At 32.4% G+C, this 21,300-nt stretch overlaps 2 protein-coding genes across 5 annotated transcripts; both read right to left on the bottom strand.

Annotated features, from left to right (window-relative positions):
- Positions 1 to 2,031: 2,031 nt before the first annotated feature.
- Positions 2,032 to 8,505, bottom strand: LOC101211362 (aminopeptidase M1). Of its 4 annotated transcripts, none has more exons than XR_004215241.1 (20): positions 8,097 to 8,505; positions 7,878 to 8,023; positions 7,434 to 7,536; positions 7,106 to 7,292; positions 6,916 to 7,009; positions 6,407 to 6,560; positions 6,124 to 6,228; positions 5,917 to 6,033; positions 5,615 to 5,728; positions 5,088 to 5,270; positions 4,657 to 4,972; positions 4,389 to 4,510; positions 4,192 to 4,289; positions 3,805 to 3,982; positions 3,612 to 3,726; positions 3,448 to 3,515; positions 3,283 to 3,360; positions 2,913 to 3,029; positions 2,720 to 2,797; positions 2,416 to 2,464 (listed from the first exon to the last, which is right to left on the bottom strand). XR_004215241.1 is itself a non-coding variant. In XM_011654042.2 (19 exons), the coding sequence occupies exons 1-19, from the start codon at positions 8,325 to 8,327 to the stop codon at positions 2,276 to 2,278; spliced, it is 2,676 nt and encodes an 891-aa protein (XP_011652344.1). In that variant the 5' UTR covers positions 8,328 to 8,497; the 3' UTR covers positions 2,032 to 2,275. The 4 variants fall into 4 exon arrangements, 2 of the variants coding, with proteins under 2 accessions (XP_011652344.1, XP_031738427.1); XR_004215240.1 differs by having other exon boundaries at positions 2,417 to 2,464; positions 2,913 to 2,997; XM_011654042.2 differs by lacking the exon at positions 2,913 to 3,029 and having other exon boundaries at positions 2,032 to 2,464; positions 8,097 to 8,497.
- Positions 8,506 to 10,067: 1,562 nt separating this feature from the next.
- LOC101203747 (hypothetical protein) lies at positions 10,068 to 15,168 on the bottom strand. Its single transcript, XM_004146767.3, has 10 exons — positions 14,592 to 15,168; positions 14,274 to 14,368; positions 13,162 to 13,229; positions 13,034 to 13,077; positions 12,816 to 12,893; positions 12,572 to 12,725; positions 11,569 to 11,718; positions 11,285 to 11,395; positions 10,934 to 10,999; positions 10,068 to 10,560 (listed from the first exon to the last, which is right to left on the bottom strand). The coding sequence occupies exons 1-10, from the start codon at positions 14,891 to 14,893 to the stop codon at positions 10,462 to 10,464; spliced, it is 1,167 nt and encodes a 388-aa protein (XP_004146815.1). The 5' UTR covers positions 14,894 to 15,168; the 3' UTR covers positions 10,068 to 10,461.
- Between the last annotated feature and the right edge of the window lie 6,132 nt (positions 15,169 to 21,300).

The following is a 21,300-nucleotide window of genomic DNA, read 5'->3' on the forward strand; positions in this document are numbered from 1 at the left end:
CCTTGTTTTCTCACATAGTACTTCAAATTGCCAACCCTTTACCACGTAGACTATTCAAAATGTCTTCTCTTAAACACTTAGTCAACAATTTACTTCTTAACTTAAGTACATATCTTACAACAACATTTTTAAAAAGATGAAAATATAACAAAGTGTATCGTTGATAGACTATCGCTGATACTAGGGGTGTTCGTAAATATTTGAAAACCGAATCGATTTGAAAACCAAACCGAACTGAATTGAAACCAAACCAAAATCGATTGCATGTGGTTTGGTGCAGGTTGTGTTATGTTGAAACCACTTCTTATGCGATTCGGTTCGGTTTAATATTTTAAACCAATTTTAAAATCGAACCGAACCGCTTCATTTAAAAAAGTTAAATAAAATTAAAGAAATGTTCATAAAAGTTTTGTTTCTAAAGCTCAGTTAAATATGTTGACTCGAGATCTAAAATAGAAAAGGAAATTTTATAAAACTTGATGCTTTGGTGGCCCGAGATTTTTTGGAATTTAAAACAAAAATGCAAATTTTATCGAACTCAATGCTTTGGTGGCCTAAAATTCTATGGGATTTAAACCGAATTGAAACTGAACCACATATTTGGTTTGGTTTTGATTTGGTTTGACACAAATGTATGATTTGGTTCGATTTCGTATGAGTTTTTTTTTGCATTTTGCAGTTTGGTACGATTTTAGCTTGAAATCGAACCAATCTGAACCATGAACACCCCTAGCTGATACGCTCTTATAATCATCATTGATAGACAATATTTGCAATATGGTTTATATGATAGAATTCTATCAAGACATATTAAGTTATAGTTAATTGCTATATTTGCAACTATCCTTTGTATTTTTCGCTTTGGTTTAATTTTAGTTCTTAATCATCATGATTGACCCATAGGTAAAAAGGAGACATAATCTCACTAAATGATTAGAAGATCAAATGTTCAATCCATGGAGGCCATCTACCAAGAATTAATATTATATGAATTTCATAGACACCCAAATATTGGATATCAGACGGGTTGTCATGTGATATTAATCGAAGTGTATATAAGTTGATCAGAACACTCGTGGATATAAAAAAAGATCTATTTAAGTTATTATAGTTACAAAATGTTAACTTTAGTCTTCCTATTTTAAATTTTGGTTGATTTGAATCCATTTTAGTCCATTCACTTTCCTTTTTATTTCATTTTTAAGGTATCAACATGTTTATTGTAAGTTTACAATGTTCATGTTTGCTTTTTTTTTTTTTTCATGTTATGTGAGGTTAGAGATTCAAATTCCAATATCCACTTGTTGTGGCAACAAAAGTTACTTAGTTTTTAAATATTTTAACTAATGAAACACTTTAAATTAAAAAAAGTTACATTTAATAGATGACCATTTCACAAACCCCTTTATTACTATTGTCTTGTCCTCACATATGAAATATAACATTTCACATAACTTTCTACTTCGGTCAGAGTACATTGTAACATTTTGATCGTGTTAGGGATCATCATGTCTATTATAGCCCCAAGACCATAACCATCTTTCTCTCAATTTAATTTATTGTGTTTTTCCATGAATTTTGGATACATATCACGTTAGGAATGACCATGTTGTGAAGGTCATGTCTACAACAATCTTCATTTTTTTTTACCGTTTATTGTGTTTTTCCTATTTTCTTACAGTTTGTTATGTTTTCATGAATATTTGGTGGGAAAAGTGAAAATCACGATAGAGATAAAATAACCATTGCGTTAAGGCTACGATATACACGATCATCCTTAACATGATACAAGATAAAATGTGAGATGACCATCACATTATGGCTATGATAGACATGTCATCCCTAACAGAATACATTATAAAATGTGGTAGTGCATTCTGATATAAGCAGAAGATTATATTTTGTATGCTTGTGGGGACGAGTCATTAATCATAAATGTACTTGTGAACAGGTCATCCTTATAGCAAAATCTCTATATTAAAACCTCTAATCATTTATGTTAATTATCCTACTTATGTAAATACACAAACATTGTACATTTTCAATTCCTCCTGTGCATTTATTGTACTAAAAACCTCATATATTTTCATTAGCAAATAAAAATAGCATCAAAATGTTTACCCATATGCATATCTATTTACATGCCAACATTTCCGTACTTCCACAACTTAAATTTCAGTCTGAGATTCTATATATTTGATAAGTTCATATCGATATTTTTACTCCCTTAGTGTAATTTTTAGATAGAGTATGAACTGAATAGTGAGCATATAGTTCAAGATGAACCTTTGGCAGCAAGTTTTTCGATGAGGTCAGGTAGAGAATGATCTTGCCTAATGAACTCAACCCACCTCGCCTTGATGCGTACTTGCTCCAGGCTTTGCTTTAAATCCATAGCAACCGCTTCGTGTGGACGGGTCGCAAAAAACTCTTCTATTTCGTTTGCTTCCTCATTGCTGCAAAACTGATAATTGGGGAACACAAGTATGACCTCAAGAAGTCCCAAAACACAATAATTTACACACCAAAAACAATTACTGTTCATAGTTTATCTAGTGGATAAGACGTCCACTATAATTCTAAATATTGATGGTTGGATTCATCGCTCCCTAATCGTTGAACTCGAGAAAAAAAGTTGGAACTTCGGCAACACATTAAATCTGTTTCTATCAATATGCTCTATGGTTTTGGAGTAATTCTGAATAGTTAAATAGCTTACCGGAGTGATAATGTCACGGACGAAGTTAGTTAACAAAAAATTAGCACCGTATCTGTTAAAGATGGGATCCCAGTTGTCCTGCATTTTTTAGCAAATATACATCACTATGAAAGTCAAGAAACAGACTCTGTTCTATGTTTTTGAGAATCAAAAATACGAAAAGGCAAAGAAGAAGAAAATTGTTTACGTATACATGTGTGTGAAAACTTTTGTGGGACAAAAATCTTCCAGTCTTAGACCTATGCAGATTTCAGCTTTTCTTACCACAAGAGTTGCACCTTTTTGGGGCAGCCAAGGATCAGAGCCACAACTTTATAACAATTGCAATTGGAACAATTACAAATATAACAATCATATCCAAAATATTAGCAAATATAGCATAATACAAAAGAATTTGCATCTATAGCAAAATTTAGAGTCAGCTCTTAGAGCCCATCATAGACTTATCATTCATGATTTGGTTATATTTATAATTTTTAAAATTGTTGCTATACAATTATTAGCCCTAAAAGTGTTATTTATTGTAAACTAGCTTAAATTTTTACAAACAGGAAATAGTATACCTTAAACCATTTCCATGCTCGGTGACGACCCTCAAAACTTATTCCTGCAAGCCCATAGACAATATCTTGCTCTCGAACCTAATGATGACAAGAAAAATATCACTCCTAAGAGTTATGAATATGAATTTTGGATTGAAGGATCTTACAAATTAAGGTTAGGAGTACCTCATCGGACACTAGAAAATCCAGTGCTTCCACAAGTAAATCTTGGTCTGGACAAGCAGCTAAAATTCCTGAAGAGGATAAAAAGTTTTAGTAATATGAGAGAGGACAGTGCCTATCAACAATTTTATTACTATAAGCTTTTGAAGGATTGCACGAAACTTAACGCAAAATTTCTTCTCTGTTTTCAGCTGTATCAGCTTCTCGGTAGAGTTGCAACATGGATTCAAATCCATACCGACTTGAAACTGTAGCTTTCCTTATCACAGCCAAATAAACAGCCTAAAACAACATTTCAAATTTGTGATTGCTAAAGATCTCCACATGGAGAGAAAAAGATCTTGACACAAAGGTTGTTACCATCTTCGTGTCAGCTGAAAGAAGAGTGGTCTTTCTATCTCTCATATAAGCTTGAAAACGTTGCATTGCTTCCTCATGAGTTTTATCGTCATCAAATGAGGCTAGCGCCGTGTAAAGTCTTCCTCTCAGTATAGCACTGGAATGATCCTCATCAAGTATTGGTTCCCAACCTAATTTTCTGCAGAAAATACTATCATTATTTGCGACGCAGTTATTTGGTTGTATAATTTTTATGATGGTTGCAATTTAACAGAGTCTAATATACTGGTTTGGCTAGAGAATGAGACACTGAACCGACCATAAGAAAAAAATGAAAAAGAGGGAGTTTCAATCATCTAATAAAAGCATAAAGCAAGTATACGCAGCACACTCAAAGAGAGTTCTTACGTGGCGGAGAACTGGAGGACATTGATGAAAAATTGTTTCAGTTCAAAAACTAAATCAGGAATGGCTTCAGTTGCAATGTTCACAATGCCATTGCAGACCTGAAACAAGAAAAATTTGAGAATTCAAAAATAGTTGCCTGCAACTGCAAGATACAATTTTGAAGACGTGAATATATGATTCATATCCTTATTCCTCACATGAATGAGCCTTGAAGTCACAATGTAGTCGAGCTCTTTCCTGTACACATCAATTAACGAAAGCAAGGATGACAATAATTGTTGACCAGCCTGACAAAGTGCATATGCATCATCTAAGACTCCTGCAACATAATTCAATTGTTTTCTGAGTCTTTAAGAATAAAGTTATCAGAGGAATGACAAAGGCGGAATCTCAATATCTTATATTTCTTTTAATAAATAAAAATCTGTGGAACTCGTAAATGAAGCATGGCCCTCTGTCACTGACCAAACTTATCAGTTTCTGATAGTACGTTGTTTTCTACCGCCTTCCTCAATTGAGATGCAAGCTTATCATCATATTTTACCCTATAAAAACCACTCTGGCTTGTGTTAACTTTGATCCAAAAATTTCCATCCCCTGTGTTTGGTATTGTTTCAGGGGTGGTGGTGGTATTAGCATCGGCAAAATCTTTTGATATATCAACCTTATGAAACTTCGTTTCTATAACGAAGTTCTTCTGTTTGTTGTATGAACCAAGCGACAAAGTGATTGGAATGATCCATTGGCTATCAGAATGCAGACCAGACAACAAAAAGTGTGACTGCAAAATGAAGAACGGTGTCAAGCTTCTAACTTCCAAAAAAAAAGCTAAAATCAAACTCCTCTAAAGTATCTAAGCTACTTTTCTTTTTAATTAATTTCATCAGTTTTGATACCTGCTCAAATTCAAGTGTATTATCACTGGACTTCACAGAGATAGCAGGATATCCCATTTGTTTTGTCCAGGTGTCCATCATTAAGTTTATTTGTGTACCAGATTCCTCGGAAATGACGGCCCATAAATCATCTGTTTTTGCATTTTTCCAAGCGTATCTCTTTATGTACTCACTCAGAGCTTTCTGATTCATAAAAATCACACACAAAAGAAATAAACTTGTCTTAGTCACGGATTAAGGAAAAGTTAGTCCTCAAATCATTCACATAAGAAATACCAAAATGAATTATAGTGGGGAAAAATCTTTAAGATTGCATAAGATGACCTTGGATTGCAGACATCCACGAATATAAATAAAATGAAGAATTTAGCTATTCATTCTTTAATGATAACAATTTGTATAGCGGGTCATTTCAGGGTAGAGTCCAGATGAAAATAGTATGCATGACTTGTGACTTGTGACTTTTTCTCAAGGTAAGAATCACGTTAATATTAAAAAGAAAATTTGAGTCCGAACTCATTACTCACTTGAAAATTTTCATCTCCAAGGTATATCTGTAACATTCGAATTATTGTAGATCCTTTCTTATAGCTTATAGCATCAAATTTGTCATCAATTGAACGAGCAGGGTGTACCTCCATCTGCATTGTAAATTCGTTAGACATTGCTTTCAATTCGACTTTCCTCTTAACAAAAAGCTGATCGAATAAAAATAGCAGCTAGTGACCACTAGTTAAAATTATTACAAATTTCATTCTATCAGACCGCTGAGAATAAATCTTTTAAATGTGAATATGATGGATGAGGACAAGATAGGTCTTTTACTCACTTCAATTGGATGAGATTCTTCCAATGCATCAATAACTAGGCCGCTGGCAGTCTGTTGGAGAAATTGTGTCCACATTTTCCATTCAGGAAACAATGTCTCGATTGCCATATAGCTTACCTAGAAGTTGAATATCATATATGCAGAAGATGATATACAAAATATTTTGTCTGCAACACAAGTTTTAAATAGGTAGAAAGCTCAAATTACCCATGTAGCAAACCCCTCGTTTAGCCATAAATCACTCCACCAGGCCATAGTGACCAGATTCCCGAACCAATGGTGTGCCACTTCATGTGCCACACATATAGCGAGCTGATAAGAACACAATTATTTGCTTTAGTGTTGCTGTATTTTAAATTTCAAGCCCTTTTTGCAATTTAGATAGGTGAGATGAATGTAATATTTTTTACTTCAGAGTTTCTTATGAAACAATGAAGAATGATAGTAAGCCAAAAGTCTAAAACGTAGATAGATAGAGATTTGAACTTACAACTTGCTTGTTTTTGGCACTAGAATGCAAGTCATCATAGAGCATTAAGTTTTCACGATATACGATCAAACCATTATTCTCCATAGCCCCACCAGAAAATTCAGGAACAGCAACCATATCGAGTTTAGGAAGCGGATAACTCATTGAGAAGTACCTAATAATTTTACGATTACAAACAGGGGTCACTAAAAAATAAGATGTAATGTAAATCGGGGGTTGGTTCCAGACCAAGGTGCTATTGGGGGTAAAAAACAAAGAGTTATATTGATATCCAAAGATGCAGAATTTATATATTTTAGCACTAGTTGGTTTGAAACAGTTCAATAAATGCAACGGATTTAGGCAGACAATTTTATTGTAGAATTTATCACCTCTCGGCAGTGGAAATAAAATTGAGAATGGTTGGTGTTTTGTCAATCAATTGCTAAGAGTATCGCATAACTAATTAAATGGTAACATATACTAGACTGGGGAAGGAAATAAAAAATATCTGTTGGTAGAATCCTTACTTGGTAAAATAGTCGAGGACCTTGATAGCAAGGCTTAGGGAATATCTCCCTTCTTCACTCTTTCCCAAAGGACAATATACACGAACCTTTATCCCTGTATGCGTGGTTTAACATTTATGCAATATAATTCAAACTGACCTCAAATTCTTACAAGAAAGAAAGAAAATGAAGCCTCAACCAAAACACAGACCGTCTACCGTGGTTTCTTCAATATAATCAAATAAACCAATCACAAAGGCCACCAAATAGGTTGACATATGTGGAGATTCCTCGAAATAAACGGTCTTAATATCCCCAGTGAGCTTTTCATCCAAAACAGGCATGTTCGATAGTGCCATAAACTCTTTTGATACATCTAACGTAATTTTGAACCTCGCCTGCTCATGGTATGACAAAGCATAATTGAAAGACAGGGGGTAGCCTTACTTAAGAATTCAAACAAGACAAAGAATTGAAATTCATGAGAAAGACATCGAATAGAACAATTAGAGTTTAGTATATCCAATTTATAGAGAAACCTTCAAGGCAGGTTCATCCCAACATGGAAAACACCTTCGTGCGTCCACAGCTTCAAACTGAGTAACAGCCATATTCTTTTTCACACCTCCATCAACATAAGTGCTGGAAAATATCAAAAGTACAATGAAACTGTTTATTTTCAAACATCTATTGAACAGATGCTGTTGGTCTAGTCTCTAACTTTCTTGTCCACGTTTGAACTACTTTTGACCCAACTTTATATTGAGTTAATACTTGTATAAATAAATCTAACAAAATCCATAGTTAGTAGGGTGTATTCTAGTATTGATCCAAGAATTGAATCAGCATGAAGGGACAACAAATTTATAATTGAAGAATGAATGTCTATTCAAATCAAGCATCACAAGACGATTCTTTCAACCCTAACATCATAACAATATTATTAAGAAGTGAATTAGAACCAAGACAGAGGGAGGGAAAACCATTTGTAAAAACCCTTTAAATGACTGTTGAGAGGAGCAGAAAACTCAATCTCCAAAACCCCTTCCCCAACGCCAAGCATATCATCAAACACCAAAACGAGTATCTCGTCTTCCTTATCCAGAAGAACATCGGAAGGCTTATATATCTGCAAATCGATTTAAGCTCAAAATTAAACAGCATAAGTAGCTTAGTTAGAACAGAATCGTGGGAAATCGAACCTGGGTGTCGGAGTTAGAGTAGGAAACTCCATGAATGTCAAGCTCCAAAGCATTCAAGACGATGATCTTGGTATCATCGACAATGGTGAGAGTAATCTGAACAGCTCCTGAGAAAGTGCAGGCTGAGAGATCGGTTTTGAGATGAAGATCATAACGATTTGGAATAGCAAAATTGGGGAGCCGGGGTTGGGATTTGAATTGATGTAATATCGTCTTCTGCTTCTGCTCCATAACAATGGTGGAACAAGAATTCAAAATGTGTGTGTGTTAGTGAGAGAAGAAGAGTTTTGAAGTAGTGAAGAAGGAAGTCAATGATATTTGTCTCCATTTTCCGTTGCTGACAGTTACCTCTGGTCGTTTTTTTCCCACACAAGAAGAAAAGTCAAACTCAGTCAAGTCTCTACACACTGACACTATAGAAGATACTTGCATGCATCTCATCTCTAATCACACATTCTTGTGTGGAAAAGAAACGACCAGAGGTAACTGTCAGCAACGGAAAATGGAGGCAAATGTCATTGACTTCCCTCTTCACTACTTCAAAACTCTTCTTCTCTCATTAACACACATATTTTGAATTCTCACTCCATCGTTGTCATGGAGAAGAAGCAGTAGATGATATTACATCAATTCAAATTTCAACTCTGGCTCTCCAATTTCCTATTCCAAATAGTTATGATCTTCATCTCAAAACCGATCTCTCAGCCTGCACTTTCTCAGGAGCTGTTCAGATTATTCTCACTGTTGTCCATGACGCTTTACTTGTCAATCAAGTTGCGTTTGTTACGAACATAGAATACACAAGAAATAGTCAAATATGATCCACTTTTTCTATTACCATTGATTTACTATATTTTAATGAGCTAATCATAAGTTTAGTGTAATCATAATAAATTTACATTTATGAATCCATCATAAAGGTGATTTGATTAATTTTGATGACGTTTCCTTAGTCATTTTACAAATGCAATTTAATTACAATTGAGTTTTATTTATATTACAACTACACTACCTTATGTTTTTATTAAAAAAATAAATAAATAAGATTGCACCTGTTATCTTATTTGAGTTTCAATAATGCCCCACATTCCTTCTACTTTCTTGGCTAACTTTGTAATTGACAATCACTTCCAACGACAGCCAATGAATGAGAAATTTCTCCATATGAAAGTCATCCTCTTAAGTCGGTCTTGACACCATGGCCACTGACCAAACCACTCCCTTCCCCTTCATCGCCTATGTCATCTTTGCCACCAGATTGTACGGCTACCACGACTTCACCTAAGAGAATTTCCAATTATATGGACGGCATGTTCCATTTGTCGTCGCTCTTCAAGGAGTGACGCGAAGCAATCAAAACAAAATCTCCTCCAATTTCAGCTCCACTTACGGCACAAAATCATGAATTGAGGTTGAGCTTCCACCAGAGAAAATTGTATTGCTTTTAATGGATTTCTTTATTGATACAATTATCGCGTAAAATTGACGATAACAAGACTAGGATTCTCCAAAGAAAAACGGATTGCTTTATCAATATTGCTATCCATAAAATCGTTGATAATGAGGTTCCACCAAAGAAAAATAGTTTGCTTTTGATGTATTTTCTTCATCAATACCATTATTGAGTTAATAACATCAATAACCATTAACCCAACATGATTTCAACGATGGCTGGGGCTGAAATCGGAAAAAAAATTAAGAATATTTTTTTAAACAATACCCATCTATCTAATTTTCAAGCAATTAGAAATTACAAACAAATTTCATAGGTCCAAATTTCATTACAATTACAAAACACTAGTAAACAATTTTTTAAACCCACTTTTAAATGAGAACAGAACAAACCCTTCATAATTAATTGAAATCACAGATAAATTTACATCAACACCGAGAGGGGGGGAAAAAAAGAAGAAAAAAAAGCCAACAAAACCCATTAACAATAACCATAGTAATAAAGCCAACAAAAGGGAATATTCTCAAACAAGATGTATGAGATTAAAATGGAAACAGAACCACCACCAATCCATTGCAAACTTTGACCACAATTTCCACTTGCAGTTTACAAACTGGCATTTTAATAAAACATGCCAAACAGATTTGCAGGAAGCAACTACTACACTTTTACTACACTACATGAATCAATAGGAAAAAACTAACAAAACTAAAATATATATATTTATATATTGAGACTGAGGGGCAGGGGAATATCAATGGAGAATGAAAGAAAGCCGTAATCAGAATGAGCTTGTTAAATTCGCAAAACAATTGACAGAATGCGAAACCCACAAAAGAAGAAAAAAAAATGTAGGGTAGTGAGCCGAACTCTAGATGTACACAGATCATTGCCGCCGAAAAGAGACCGGTTCTATTGCGCCTGATGAAGAGCGGTGGAGATCCAATCAGAGGCAGCCGTTTGGATGTCCAAATCAATGTTGGGGGTGAGGGAAAAGGGGGTTATTGCAACCTGTTTGTGTCCAAAGCAAATTATTTGTATCAGAAATATGGAAGGAAAAAATAAAGAAATAAGCATTGTGAGGTGGAAAAAAGATCAAACTAGAAACTTATTCAGTTTTCTATCCATGTATTTATCGTCAGGACAAGAAAAAAGGGTTGTGCTTTGTACTATAAAGAAAAAGAAAACAAGATAGATTATTTCAAAATGTTTATTTGTCACTTTGTTTGTTATATAACCGATTCACTACTAAAAGCAAACAGAGTTCCTTCGCAGTTCAGGACCCACATACTACTTGGAGGAGCTAAGCACTATAAAAATATCGCAGGTAAATTGAGCTAGCCACATATATTACAAGAATTAAGGTCAAAAGTGATCAACTTACAAATCCATTTTCGAGGGCTGGAAAATCCAAGTCGTCATCCTTGTGATCCTGCTCCTTATCCAGAAACTGCATAACAAATAATGTCATTCCTCATGATATTATGAATTTATGCATAGATGTACGATTACCAGCTACAAATAATTTAGTGGTAAGAATTGTGCTTTAATCTAAAAATCTAGAAGACTACAAATGCAGATACAGCACTTGAGCGTGCCACCAAGAGAGACAAGCAAACCCAAGTTTATTTGACCCTATGCCCCTATCCAACCGATTTCAAAGGAGGGCACAATTCTTGAAGTTAAAACCTATCATTCTTCAAGCTGAATTCAAGTTTCGTTTTATAGTGAATACCTCCATTCGGAAGAACTTCTTCACCCGCTCAGAATCAGATTTTCCCACTGCTCCAGTTGATTCAATTTCCACCATATTCTGCCGTTGAGTGGTCAAGCGGCGAGCTGCTCCCTAATGAAAAAAAAAAAATTATTACTCTAAACAGTGCACAAAAATCTTTCCTATACAAGAATATAAATTATTGATACAAGATTTCGGAATATTAAAAATGGCTCGACCAATAAATTCAGTTAAAAAGAATACATAGATGTGAAGAATCATCATAATTTTTTCAAGCTACTTACAGCAGCAGAGGCATCTCGACCAAGTTGCGCGAGCTGAAGACCAAGACTTTGCTGATTGGACATAAAATGTCCTGCAGGATACCTGTTGGCCGAAACAGCCTGCCAATTTAGAGTAGACCTCCACAGACTTTGCTTTGTTGATTTAAATCCCTGCAAAAAAAATGTCAAACCATATTGATTACTGACCAAGATAGAGAAAAATTACATCCTGACACAGAATAAAATGAGAGTAAAACAAACTCTGTTTTTTGGAAAAAAAAAGGAAAACAAAAGATTCCGAAATCTTGTATGAGTACTTTAGAAGTAAAAACAAATTATAAATGTGGAAAAGGAAAAGATCAGACAAAATATTGCTAGAACCGGTATCATAGGGATAATGCATGAGGTCATCTTTAGAGGTTGACTACTATGGGACAATAAACTGAGGATTGAGTGGCTAACGCCATAATTTTGATTCTACTGGAGCAATGACCAATTAGACATTACCTATTCGAGCTGTTCAAATAGATGTGGACCTTACTGAGAAAAATATAATAACTAATACAAAGTGGAACAAATTGCACATAACTAATCTTAACTCAACCATAGTCATTCAGGAACTTGAACAGAAGTAAAGTACTTTACATCTGCTAACATAGAAAACAAGAAAGAACCTGATAGACAATGTCTTGTCCATTACAGAGTCATAATTTGCCACATATATCACACGTCAATTTTAGTTCTATCAGAATCTCAGTTAATTCTCCCTATATGATAGAAAGAAAGAAATTTCCTTCATGTTATAGTTGCTTTTGTTTAAAAAACTCAACAAGAAATTCCGAAGATCATTGATAATTTCTTTTAGAGGTAAGAAAGGAGAATCATTCAAGTTCAGGCAGGAGCAAAATTCAGATGAAATAACACCCTAAGTTCCTAATCAAAGCTACTCCCACGTTTGGAATGCAAATCCATCAAGTTAATTAAAACAATTTTCAATTTAAAAAGCAAAAAAGAAGTGCAAAACCTTGTTTGTCATAGGAGAAGTAGGTATTTCAATGTTGAGGGAGCAACTTTTAGGGAAGTTTCCCTTTTCTATATCACTGATAGCTGCATTTATCAAGGGCAAACAGACCGACACAGCATCCTTGAAGTCACTTTCTTGGCTTTGATCCTTCTTCCTGAAGTCAAATAAATAAAGGAAAAAATACCTTAAGGATAATAACTAAGCAGCAGTGAAGCTCAACATGGAAAATAGAACATCAACCAACCAATTCAGAGATATTGATATAGATGGTACACCACAAATCAATGCCTCCCTTGCCCCAGCAACGACACCTGAATAAAACCTGGCAGATTTAAACAATCAAAAATTTGGCACAAGATAAAAGGATCAAATCGTATTCTTAAAGAGAGGACAAATGCTAATTATTGTGAGAACAAATATTATGGTCTACACTGACATCTTAATGTAACAAATAGAACTTACATTTGATGACCACAGCTTGATCCCCGGTTAATTCCACTAATTACCTGAAATTTATACCAAAATATATCCTCATGACATGAAATTAAATTAGATCAAAAAACCCACTGCTATAATTTATAAAAGCTAACCAGGAGAGGCTTCGACCAGGAGAAAAGAGCTCCAGACAATGCTAAAGAGACACAGTCTACAGGTGTTCCTGAGGAAGAGTTACCAAGTGTAATTAGGCATTGAAATTTTAAAGCCTGCAGGCAAGGATGCATGTTTGTGTACAACCAATAGCCAGACAGAAAACAAGTTTAAAATAGCTAAGTTACACAATCAACAGCATAATTCTGGCAGATGAACTGAAGTATGAGCACAGAATAATTTAAACGAAAAACAAAATGATCAGATGAAATTTGATGCACAAACAAGAGAGACCAGAAGAATATACAACCCCAAACAATCAAAATAGACCGTATTCATGTTGGGTTAAGACAGTTGAAAAAATAATAATGAAAGACAACCGCAACAGTAGTCAAACCCGAACAAGTTTAAAATAGACAATTTACGCAATGAACACCATGATTCTGGCTGATGAACTAAACTATGAGCACAGAATAATTTAAACCAAAAACAAAATGATCAGGCGAAATTTGATGCACAAACAGGAGAAACGAGAGAAACATACAACCCCAAATTTAATGAAAATAGACCGTATTCATGTTTGGTTAAGACAGTTGAAAAAATAATAATAATGAAAGACAACCGCAACAGTAGTCAAACCCGAACAAGTTTAAAATAGACAAGTTATGCAATGAACACCATGATTCTGGCTGATGAACTGAACTATGAGCACAGAATAATTTAAACCAAAAACAAAATGATCAGACGAAATTTGATGCACAAACAGGAGAAACGAGAGAAACATACAACCCCAAATTTAATCAAAATAGATAGTATTCATGATGAGTTAAGACAGTTATAAAACTAATAATGAAAGACAACGGCTACAGTAGTCAAACCGAACAAGTATAAAATAGACAATTTACGCAATGAACACCATGATTCTGCCTGATGAGCTAAACCATGAGCACAAAACATTTTAAACCAAAAACTAAGAGATCAGATAAAAATTTATGCACAAACAAGAGAGATCAGAGAATATAAAACCAAAAATTCAATCAAAAGAGATCGCATTCATGACGGATTAAGACAGTTCAAATGTAAAATTGAAGGACGCCCACAACAGTAGTCATACCCGAAACTTCATAAGCTGTGGCACCGTTAATTTCAGCAGAACTCACAGCAACAGTTTCTCGAAGAGTCACAGAATGACTCGAAACTGATTTGTCCCTGCAGCGCAGATTCCCGAACTATTAAAATCACAAGTATTCAATATTCAATAACGAACATACCAGGTAAAGAAATCACATAAACAGATGAAAGCAACAGAAAACACAAGATACCAAAAAAAAAAAGAACAGTAATCACTATAACAAGCAACAAACATTGAAAACAGACAAATCCAATCCACTAGAAGATGGATAAAAAGGGAAAAAAAAAAACAGTAACTCACGATTGGGGAGCGCAGACGTGGACGTTATAAGAACCTTCACGAACAAGGCCTTCAACGAGGTAGGTGAGGCCGGGAGAGTCGATTCCTTCACTGTTAGTAACAAGAATAACAGGCTTTTGAGTTGCAGAAACTTCAAGATTGGCATCAGAAGTAGAAGAGGAAGGGTGAGGCGATGCATTATTAACATCCTTGGATTCTTCGCCTCGTTCACCAGGGCCTTTCCTGCTGCGAAGAACATCTTCAAGATTGGAAACAAGGCCAGGAGGCAAGAAGTTTTTCTTGACGGAAGTAGAGGAAGTCATGGGACTTCTTCAATTCAAAAAGAAAGAAAATGGAGGAAATCAGAACCCTAAAATCAGAGGGAAATGAGGAGGAGGAAGGAGGAAGGAGGAGGAGGAGGAGGAGGAGGAGGAGAAGGAAGAAGAGGAAGAAGAAGAAGAATAAAGCGCTGAAAATGAAAACGGTGAAATTGGTGAAGGAAGATAGATTGGTGGTCCGGTTCAAACGGCGTTACTTTCGTTTCGTAGAAAAAGAGAGAGGGAGGGAGAAAGAGTTTGTTTATGGCGTCATCTAAAATGGTGAAGAAGAAAACAATAGGAATTTAAAAATGGAGGAAGGTTTTTAGGTACAATTTCACTTTTATGTTTTCACAGTAAAACTTCACCAAAAAATTATATAACTTTTTAGTTTTTGTTGTAAGAAAACATATGGTTTTCAATGTTCCTTCTTTTGGATATCTTCATTCCACAAAAACTAAATACAACTAAGTATTCATGAAATTACAAAAAAATTAATCAACCTCAATAATTGATGAGCAACAAATTCACACTAGTAATTACGCTTAACAAAACAACAATTTATTAGGATTACTAGATATTAAATTTGAACTATGATATAATGATGTTGAATAAGCATTAGTAAATGAAAAATAAAAATAATATTGAATATTTTTCTTCGTTATCGATGGACAAAAATAGTAAATATATAAAAGTTAAGAAGTGAGCTTTACTCACCAAGTGGAAAACAAAATTTAAATTTCTAATTATTTAGATAATTTATTTTTAACTACTTATAAATCCATTTATTTGTTAAGTTTACCTCCAATTTCAACCTTCATGCATAAATTAAAACATAAATAACTAAATTGATACCTAGGGATTAAAGTTTTAAAATATTATGTACTAAAACATGTATTTAGGCTATTGTCATTTTTTAATTGCAATATAGCTTGCAAGTTACTAAAATCTTCCTGCTTAATTTATTGTAATACAAAAATATTTAAATGAAAGATCAACCCAACTTAAAAACTAATCAAATACATTCATAAACTTGAGATATGCCAACAACTTTTTACTCTAACATTTTCAATTTTAATATATCTAAATACATGTTTTATTTTAACGCTTAATTGTTGAATGAACATATTTCTTCTTAAAATGAGAAGAAAACATTCGTACTAAAAGAATAAAAGATTGAGATTTTGTAACGGTATTACTAAGGAGTTGTAGGACACGTGTTCCCCTCACATTTCCAATTTTTGTATTTTAATATTGGTTGCAAAATATTAAGTTACAATATATCTTAAATAATGTACATTTTTATTATATTATGCATATTTGGTACAGTTGGTTGTACCCCTTTAAAATTTCAAGGTCTTAGATTAAAAACTCATTTACGCGTCCCTATGGTCTTACGTGTTTTTATTTTGTAATTGTGTCATTTTTTATTCAAATACTTGATTAAGTTATCAATATCATACTAAAATAGAAAGGGTAAAATATTAATTGATACCTAACTTCAAAGCATGTATCAATTTAAACGTGCTGGTTTTTATAAGTGCATTAATTCAAACCTTGAACTTACTTGAATCTAAAATTTATTTAGATACACTTGTGATGATTAAGAGTTTAAATTAATACAATTATTAATTTGAAGTTTAGATTAATACAACCTCAAAGTTTAAAGTTTAAATTGAGACAATTATTACTTTAGGGTTTAAATCGATTCAATATTCAAAATTCAAATTGACATTGATTCAATAGAAAAATAATTAGGTGCATTCAAATCATGTCATCTTCATGCACTTTATTTAGGATCGTTCTTAAAAATAGCAAAGTAAAGTAAAATATTTACAAAATATACCAAAATTTTAAATCCTATCAATGATAGAAGTACGTGAGTGTCTATAAGGTAGACCAGACAGAATCTGAAAGTTTTCTCATAAAAATGCACTAAATTTATTAGTTTTCCCATAAAAATGCACTAAATTTATTGGTTCATAATAATATCAAGTTATTTTATGATGTGATCTTATTATTCATCTATTTAACCATCTTTTGAAATGTTCACATAATTTGTTATTTATTTATATTATAAAATAGGTTGGGCGAGAGGCCGCCAGAAGATATTTATTTATGTCTTCGGTGACAATTTTTTGTATTATTATTATCGATTGCTTGCCGGACTTTACCAATTATATGTATATATATTATTTGTTTATTTATTTATTTAGTTATTGAGACAAATATATAGTAATTTTTATGTTGAAGACGTTTTGTATACATTGTTGTTGGCCTTAAAATAATGTATGGTGTTCCTGTCTGCAAAATATAATATATATACAAAATTAAAGTATTCATATAAGTCGAAGTCATTAACTAAAATTTCAATGGTTCCTTCAAAATTATATAAATAAGGGTTACAATTCAATAAAAATAAAATGTTTATAACATATGACAAAATCTTTAGATTCTATCGATAATAGACCGTAAAAGAAGCATGGATAGAATCCAAAATTTTGATATAACTTATAAATATTTTAATTTATTTTGTTATTTCTAAAATTATATATTTTTATAACTAACATTAAGTACAAGTATAAATCAACCAGTTAATATACTACAACATAGACTAGTTGATAACAAAATATCACTTTTTTTTTTTTTGTGATAAACGAAGATAAATAATTATGTATTATCTATCATATAAATAGAGACAAATAATAATCTATTACAATATTTTGTAAATACACAGTGATATTTTGTTATATCTTTGGTTATATTTGAAAACAACTCCATGAATAAATTACTTGCTTTGAATTTTTTACCTCAACCCGTTACAAAACTTATAATGAAAAAAAAATCAATAATACAAATAGTTATATTTAATTGTTTGGTCCACCTCTGTATGATAGTACTTCATCATCTTGGTCCATATGTTCAACCAATTCATTAATAAGTTAGGTTAAAACAAAAAAAAAAAATAATAATAATAGTTGTTCTTGGTTTACCATATTTCTTTTTCAACCTCTACGAACTCTTCGACTAATTTGTGTCCATCCCTACTATTATTAGGGACCAATTGCATGTGAAATATTTGGTATGAGTACCACATACTTAACTTTATTGTATTTCCTCCCAACTCTTAAACTATATTTACATCGGCCCTTATTAATCACACTCAAATAGTCTTCAATGAACACATATTTAATAATGTACCAGTAGTTTTTGTAATTCTTATACTACGTCAAATTAACACCACAATTGAAAGTGTAGGATGCTATACAGTGATTTTTTTTTTCTTATTCCAATGTGTAATTCATTCTATAATGGCATTTTTTTGCCCATTATTCTACCATGGTATCCTCTAAATATTATGATAGTGAATCATGTATATTAATTTCTTATGATTAAGAAAATGGATCATGTATTCCATATCAGTGACTTTAGAGAAGCAGCCACCAACTATTTTAAAAAACATTTATTACGTACTTTTGAATTGAAATTCAAATTATGACTTTAATATGAATAAGATAAGATTAAGAAGAATTAGGAGACTAATGATCGGCTAAAATTCCTAACTTTTTGAACCTAACTTCTTTTGAAAAGAAAAAGTAAAATAAAAATGTGTGAATGAGTTGGCTTTAGTGGATTCCTGGGTGGACCCCGTTCAAAATGTCAAAGTGAATGAAACTTTATGGCTTACACGTAGGCGTCTGAACGGGAATGGGAATGGGAATGCACTTGTCCCGTTCCGTTGCCGCGTATCCCCCGAATCCAAACAAACGTGCAAGGAAGGTTTTACGGACTGAGGGTGAGGCCAAGTCAGAGTCAGATATCGTACGTTTCAAATCCGATTCTCTCCACAAAATTTAATGTTTTGCATCCCTTTACAACCTTTATTTATGAGGCTGCCCAAAGTATGGATAATCTCATTAATTTTAGACTTTATGGCAAATTATTTGAAGGGAGCAGTTGCACATTTCAAGGTGTTGATCCCAATTTTTGAATAGTTAAAATGCACTTCATCTTCGTGCAAAATCAGAAGACACTTCGAAAATTAATAAAGATAATCTAGATATCAATTGTGATATTTGTGTCGGCAACTCAAAGGCTTAGTTGTAGCAAGAGTTATGAGGTATTTTTACGAGTGAACTTCTTAGGAAGTTGTAATGATGTATTTATGAAAGTAATTCAACGTTATATCAAGTTTGTTTTCAAGTCAAACGAGTTGGAGCATACGTTTGGCATGCTTAACCTCAACCTAGTTAAAGAACAAGCAAGTTATTTGTGTCTTTCTCCTCTTCTAAGGCTCAAACGTGTTGGAAAGCACATTAAGTAGAAACTAGTTCATTGAAAGGAGAGCTTAATCAAGGACAAGCATGTCAGTTGGGTTTTGGCTCGAGTTTTGATTTTTCCTTGATTTGGTAATATTCAAACTCACTCAAAGTCAATTATGTCATCTAGTCAATTTGAATGAGTGATAAACTTCAAACACTATATAAAAAAACTATAGTTTTGGTTTCAAATATTTCCAATTATAAACCCTCTAAATTTAGCTTAATTCTTTGGTGTGAGTAGTATAAATTTTTCTAGAGAGTGTTTTGTAATTGAGAACTATTGGGAGAAATGAAATTATATGAACCGAATAAACTAATTACACCTCACCTAGAAACAATAAATTTAATATATAATATTTGAATTTAAACATAACTTAAAAAAGTAACAAGGCTTATATATGAAAATGGTCAAGGGACTTAGAAGACCCTCAAAATATTTATAGGCTCAAAAGATAGTCGATACACATTTATGATAAGTGTTGTCCTAAAGATAATTATTCGCTATTCACAAGTTGCAACCAGACTTCAACGATCGTCTCAGCAAGATTCAACGACTAACTTCGATAGATTGCAACTTCAAATTATTAAACTATGACATAACTATTAAATACTTGCTCTCAACTAACTCAAGAACAAAATAAATAAAGAATGACACGACATAACTTTCAATTTGGAGTTGAATGCTACAAATTAATAACTAAGTTGCTATTTATAAACTAGCAACTTAGTAACTCCTCAAGATACAAAATAAAATCAAATAAATACAAAACTTGAACACATTTATCAAATCTAATTCAACTTATTTGTTACTTGATTAAAATCAAAACATAACTCATTCAAATTGAATAAATTTTCATTTCAAATTGAATAAATTTTCATGTTTCAAATATTCACACAACTTTCTTTTCCTATATATATCTATCAAGAAGAAGAATAGAACTTTGACTTTCTTTTCCATTTGCTACATATAGTGTATGTTGATTCCACAATGTCAAATATATTTTTTTTTAAAAAAAGTACAATGAATACGTGCTTTTTGTTAGTTTTAAAAATAGATATGTTTAGTTTTCAGATTTAAAAATATATATATTAATATTGGAGGTTTCAAAATATAACTTTAGTTTATAGTTTCTAAAAATAGGTTTAAAATATATCTCAAATCACTTTATATTTCTAATTTAAAATAATTATGTAACATTTTAAATTAGAAGAATAATTTTTAAAAACCATATCCTCTCTACAATTGTTTTTTTTATTTTATTTTAAATATTATACCATTAATTTAAAAAAAATCAAACATAAAATACTTTTAGGATCTCATAAATCTACTTTTTAAAACTTAGTAACTAAAAAGATACATTTTGAAAACTCAAACACCAAATGAGTCTATTGTTATAGACTTTGGGACTAAAAATATTCATTTTTAAAATTCAAGGACTAAAAAGCACATATTCATCAAAATTTGAGAACTAAAAAGATATATTTTTCTATATTTAATTTTTTGTATTGAATTGTGTACAATTCTTAAATTCTTTCACCAACCATGTATAATATGAAACGGGAATGAAAATTATTTCCTACTGAAATTTATCCATCGTAGGAAAAGAATAAAACAAATCTGTTTTTTATGTTTTGATTATTCTATTTTTAGAATTTATTAGATGTCCGTAACCTCCTTAGTTACACCTTACAAATTCATTCACTAACCTCTTCATTCAATCTCCATAACTTTCTTGTCCATCTCTGTGTTTGATTGTGTAACCATTATTCTCGTAACCCTCTAAATAGAAGGTTTGGAGATCATTTGTAGACACATCAGAATTGAGGTAACTCATTATTCCTTCTTTTCTCTCCTATCTTATTTTACTTTATTGTTATTTTTGTTCATTATTTTATAACATTTTTTATTATTTTAGGATTTATATGTGAACTTTTTTTAGGAGTGTGCAATCCAAACAAGCAGCTAAAATAATTTTTGTTCATTTAAAGAAAAACTAAAACAAATTTTAGATAAAATAATAACGTAAGCCCCAAATTGTTTGAATCTATATTTAAATATTCCAACTTTAAACTATTAATTTAAAATTTAAA

Source organism: Cucumis sativus, chromosome 3, assembly GCF_000004075.3.
Source record: "Cucumis sativus cultivar 9930 chromosome 3, Cucumber_9930_V3, whole genome shotgun sequence".
In the NCBI taxonomy this organism is placed as follows: domain Eukaryota; kingdom Viridiplantae; phylum Streptophyta; class Magnoliopsida; order Cucurbitales; family Cucurbitaceae; genus Cucumis; species Cucumis sativus.

What these genes read in the sequence shown, in the direction of transcription:
- LOC101211362 (XM_011654042.2), bottom strand. Translation starts at nt 8,327, where the DNA reads ATGGAGCAGAAGCAGAAGACGATATTACATCAATTCAAATCCCAACCC. An exon ending in TGAAGAAACCACGGTAGACG is followed by an intron (nt 7,010 to 7,105) that starts GTCTGTGTTTTG and finishes CCACGCATACAG; the next exon opens with GGATAAAGGTTCGTGTATAT. An exon ending in GTCCTCCAGTTCTCCGCCAC is followed by an intron (nt 3,983 to 4,191) that starts GTAAGAACTCTC and finishes TATTTTCTGCAG; the next exon opens with AAAATTAGGTTGGGAACCAA.
- LOC101203747 (XM_004146767.3), bottom strand. Translation starts at nt 14,893, where the DNA reads ATGACTTCCTCTACTTCCGTCAAGAAAAACTTCTTGCCTCCTGGCCTT. An exon ending in CACGTCTGCGCTCCCCAATC is followed by an intron (nt 14,369 to 14,591) that starts GTGAGTTACTGT and finishes TCTGCGCTGCAG; the next exon opens with GGACAAATCAGTTTCGAGTC. An exon ending in TCAAGCTGTGGTCATCAAAT is followed by an intron (nt 12,894 to 13,033) that starts GTAAGTTCTATT and finishes TAAATCTGCCAG; the next exon opens with GTTTTATTCAGGTGTCGTTG.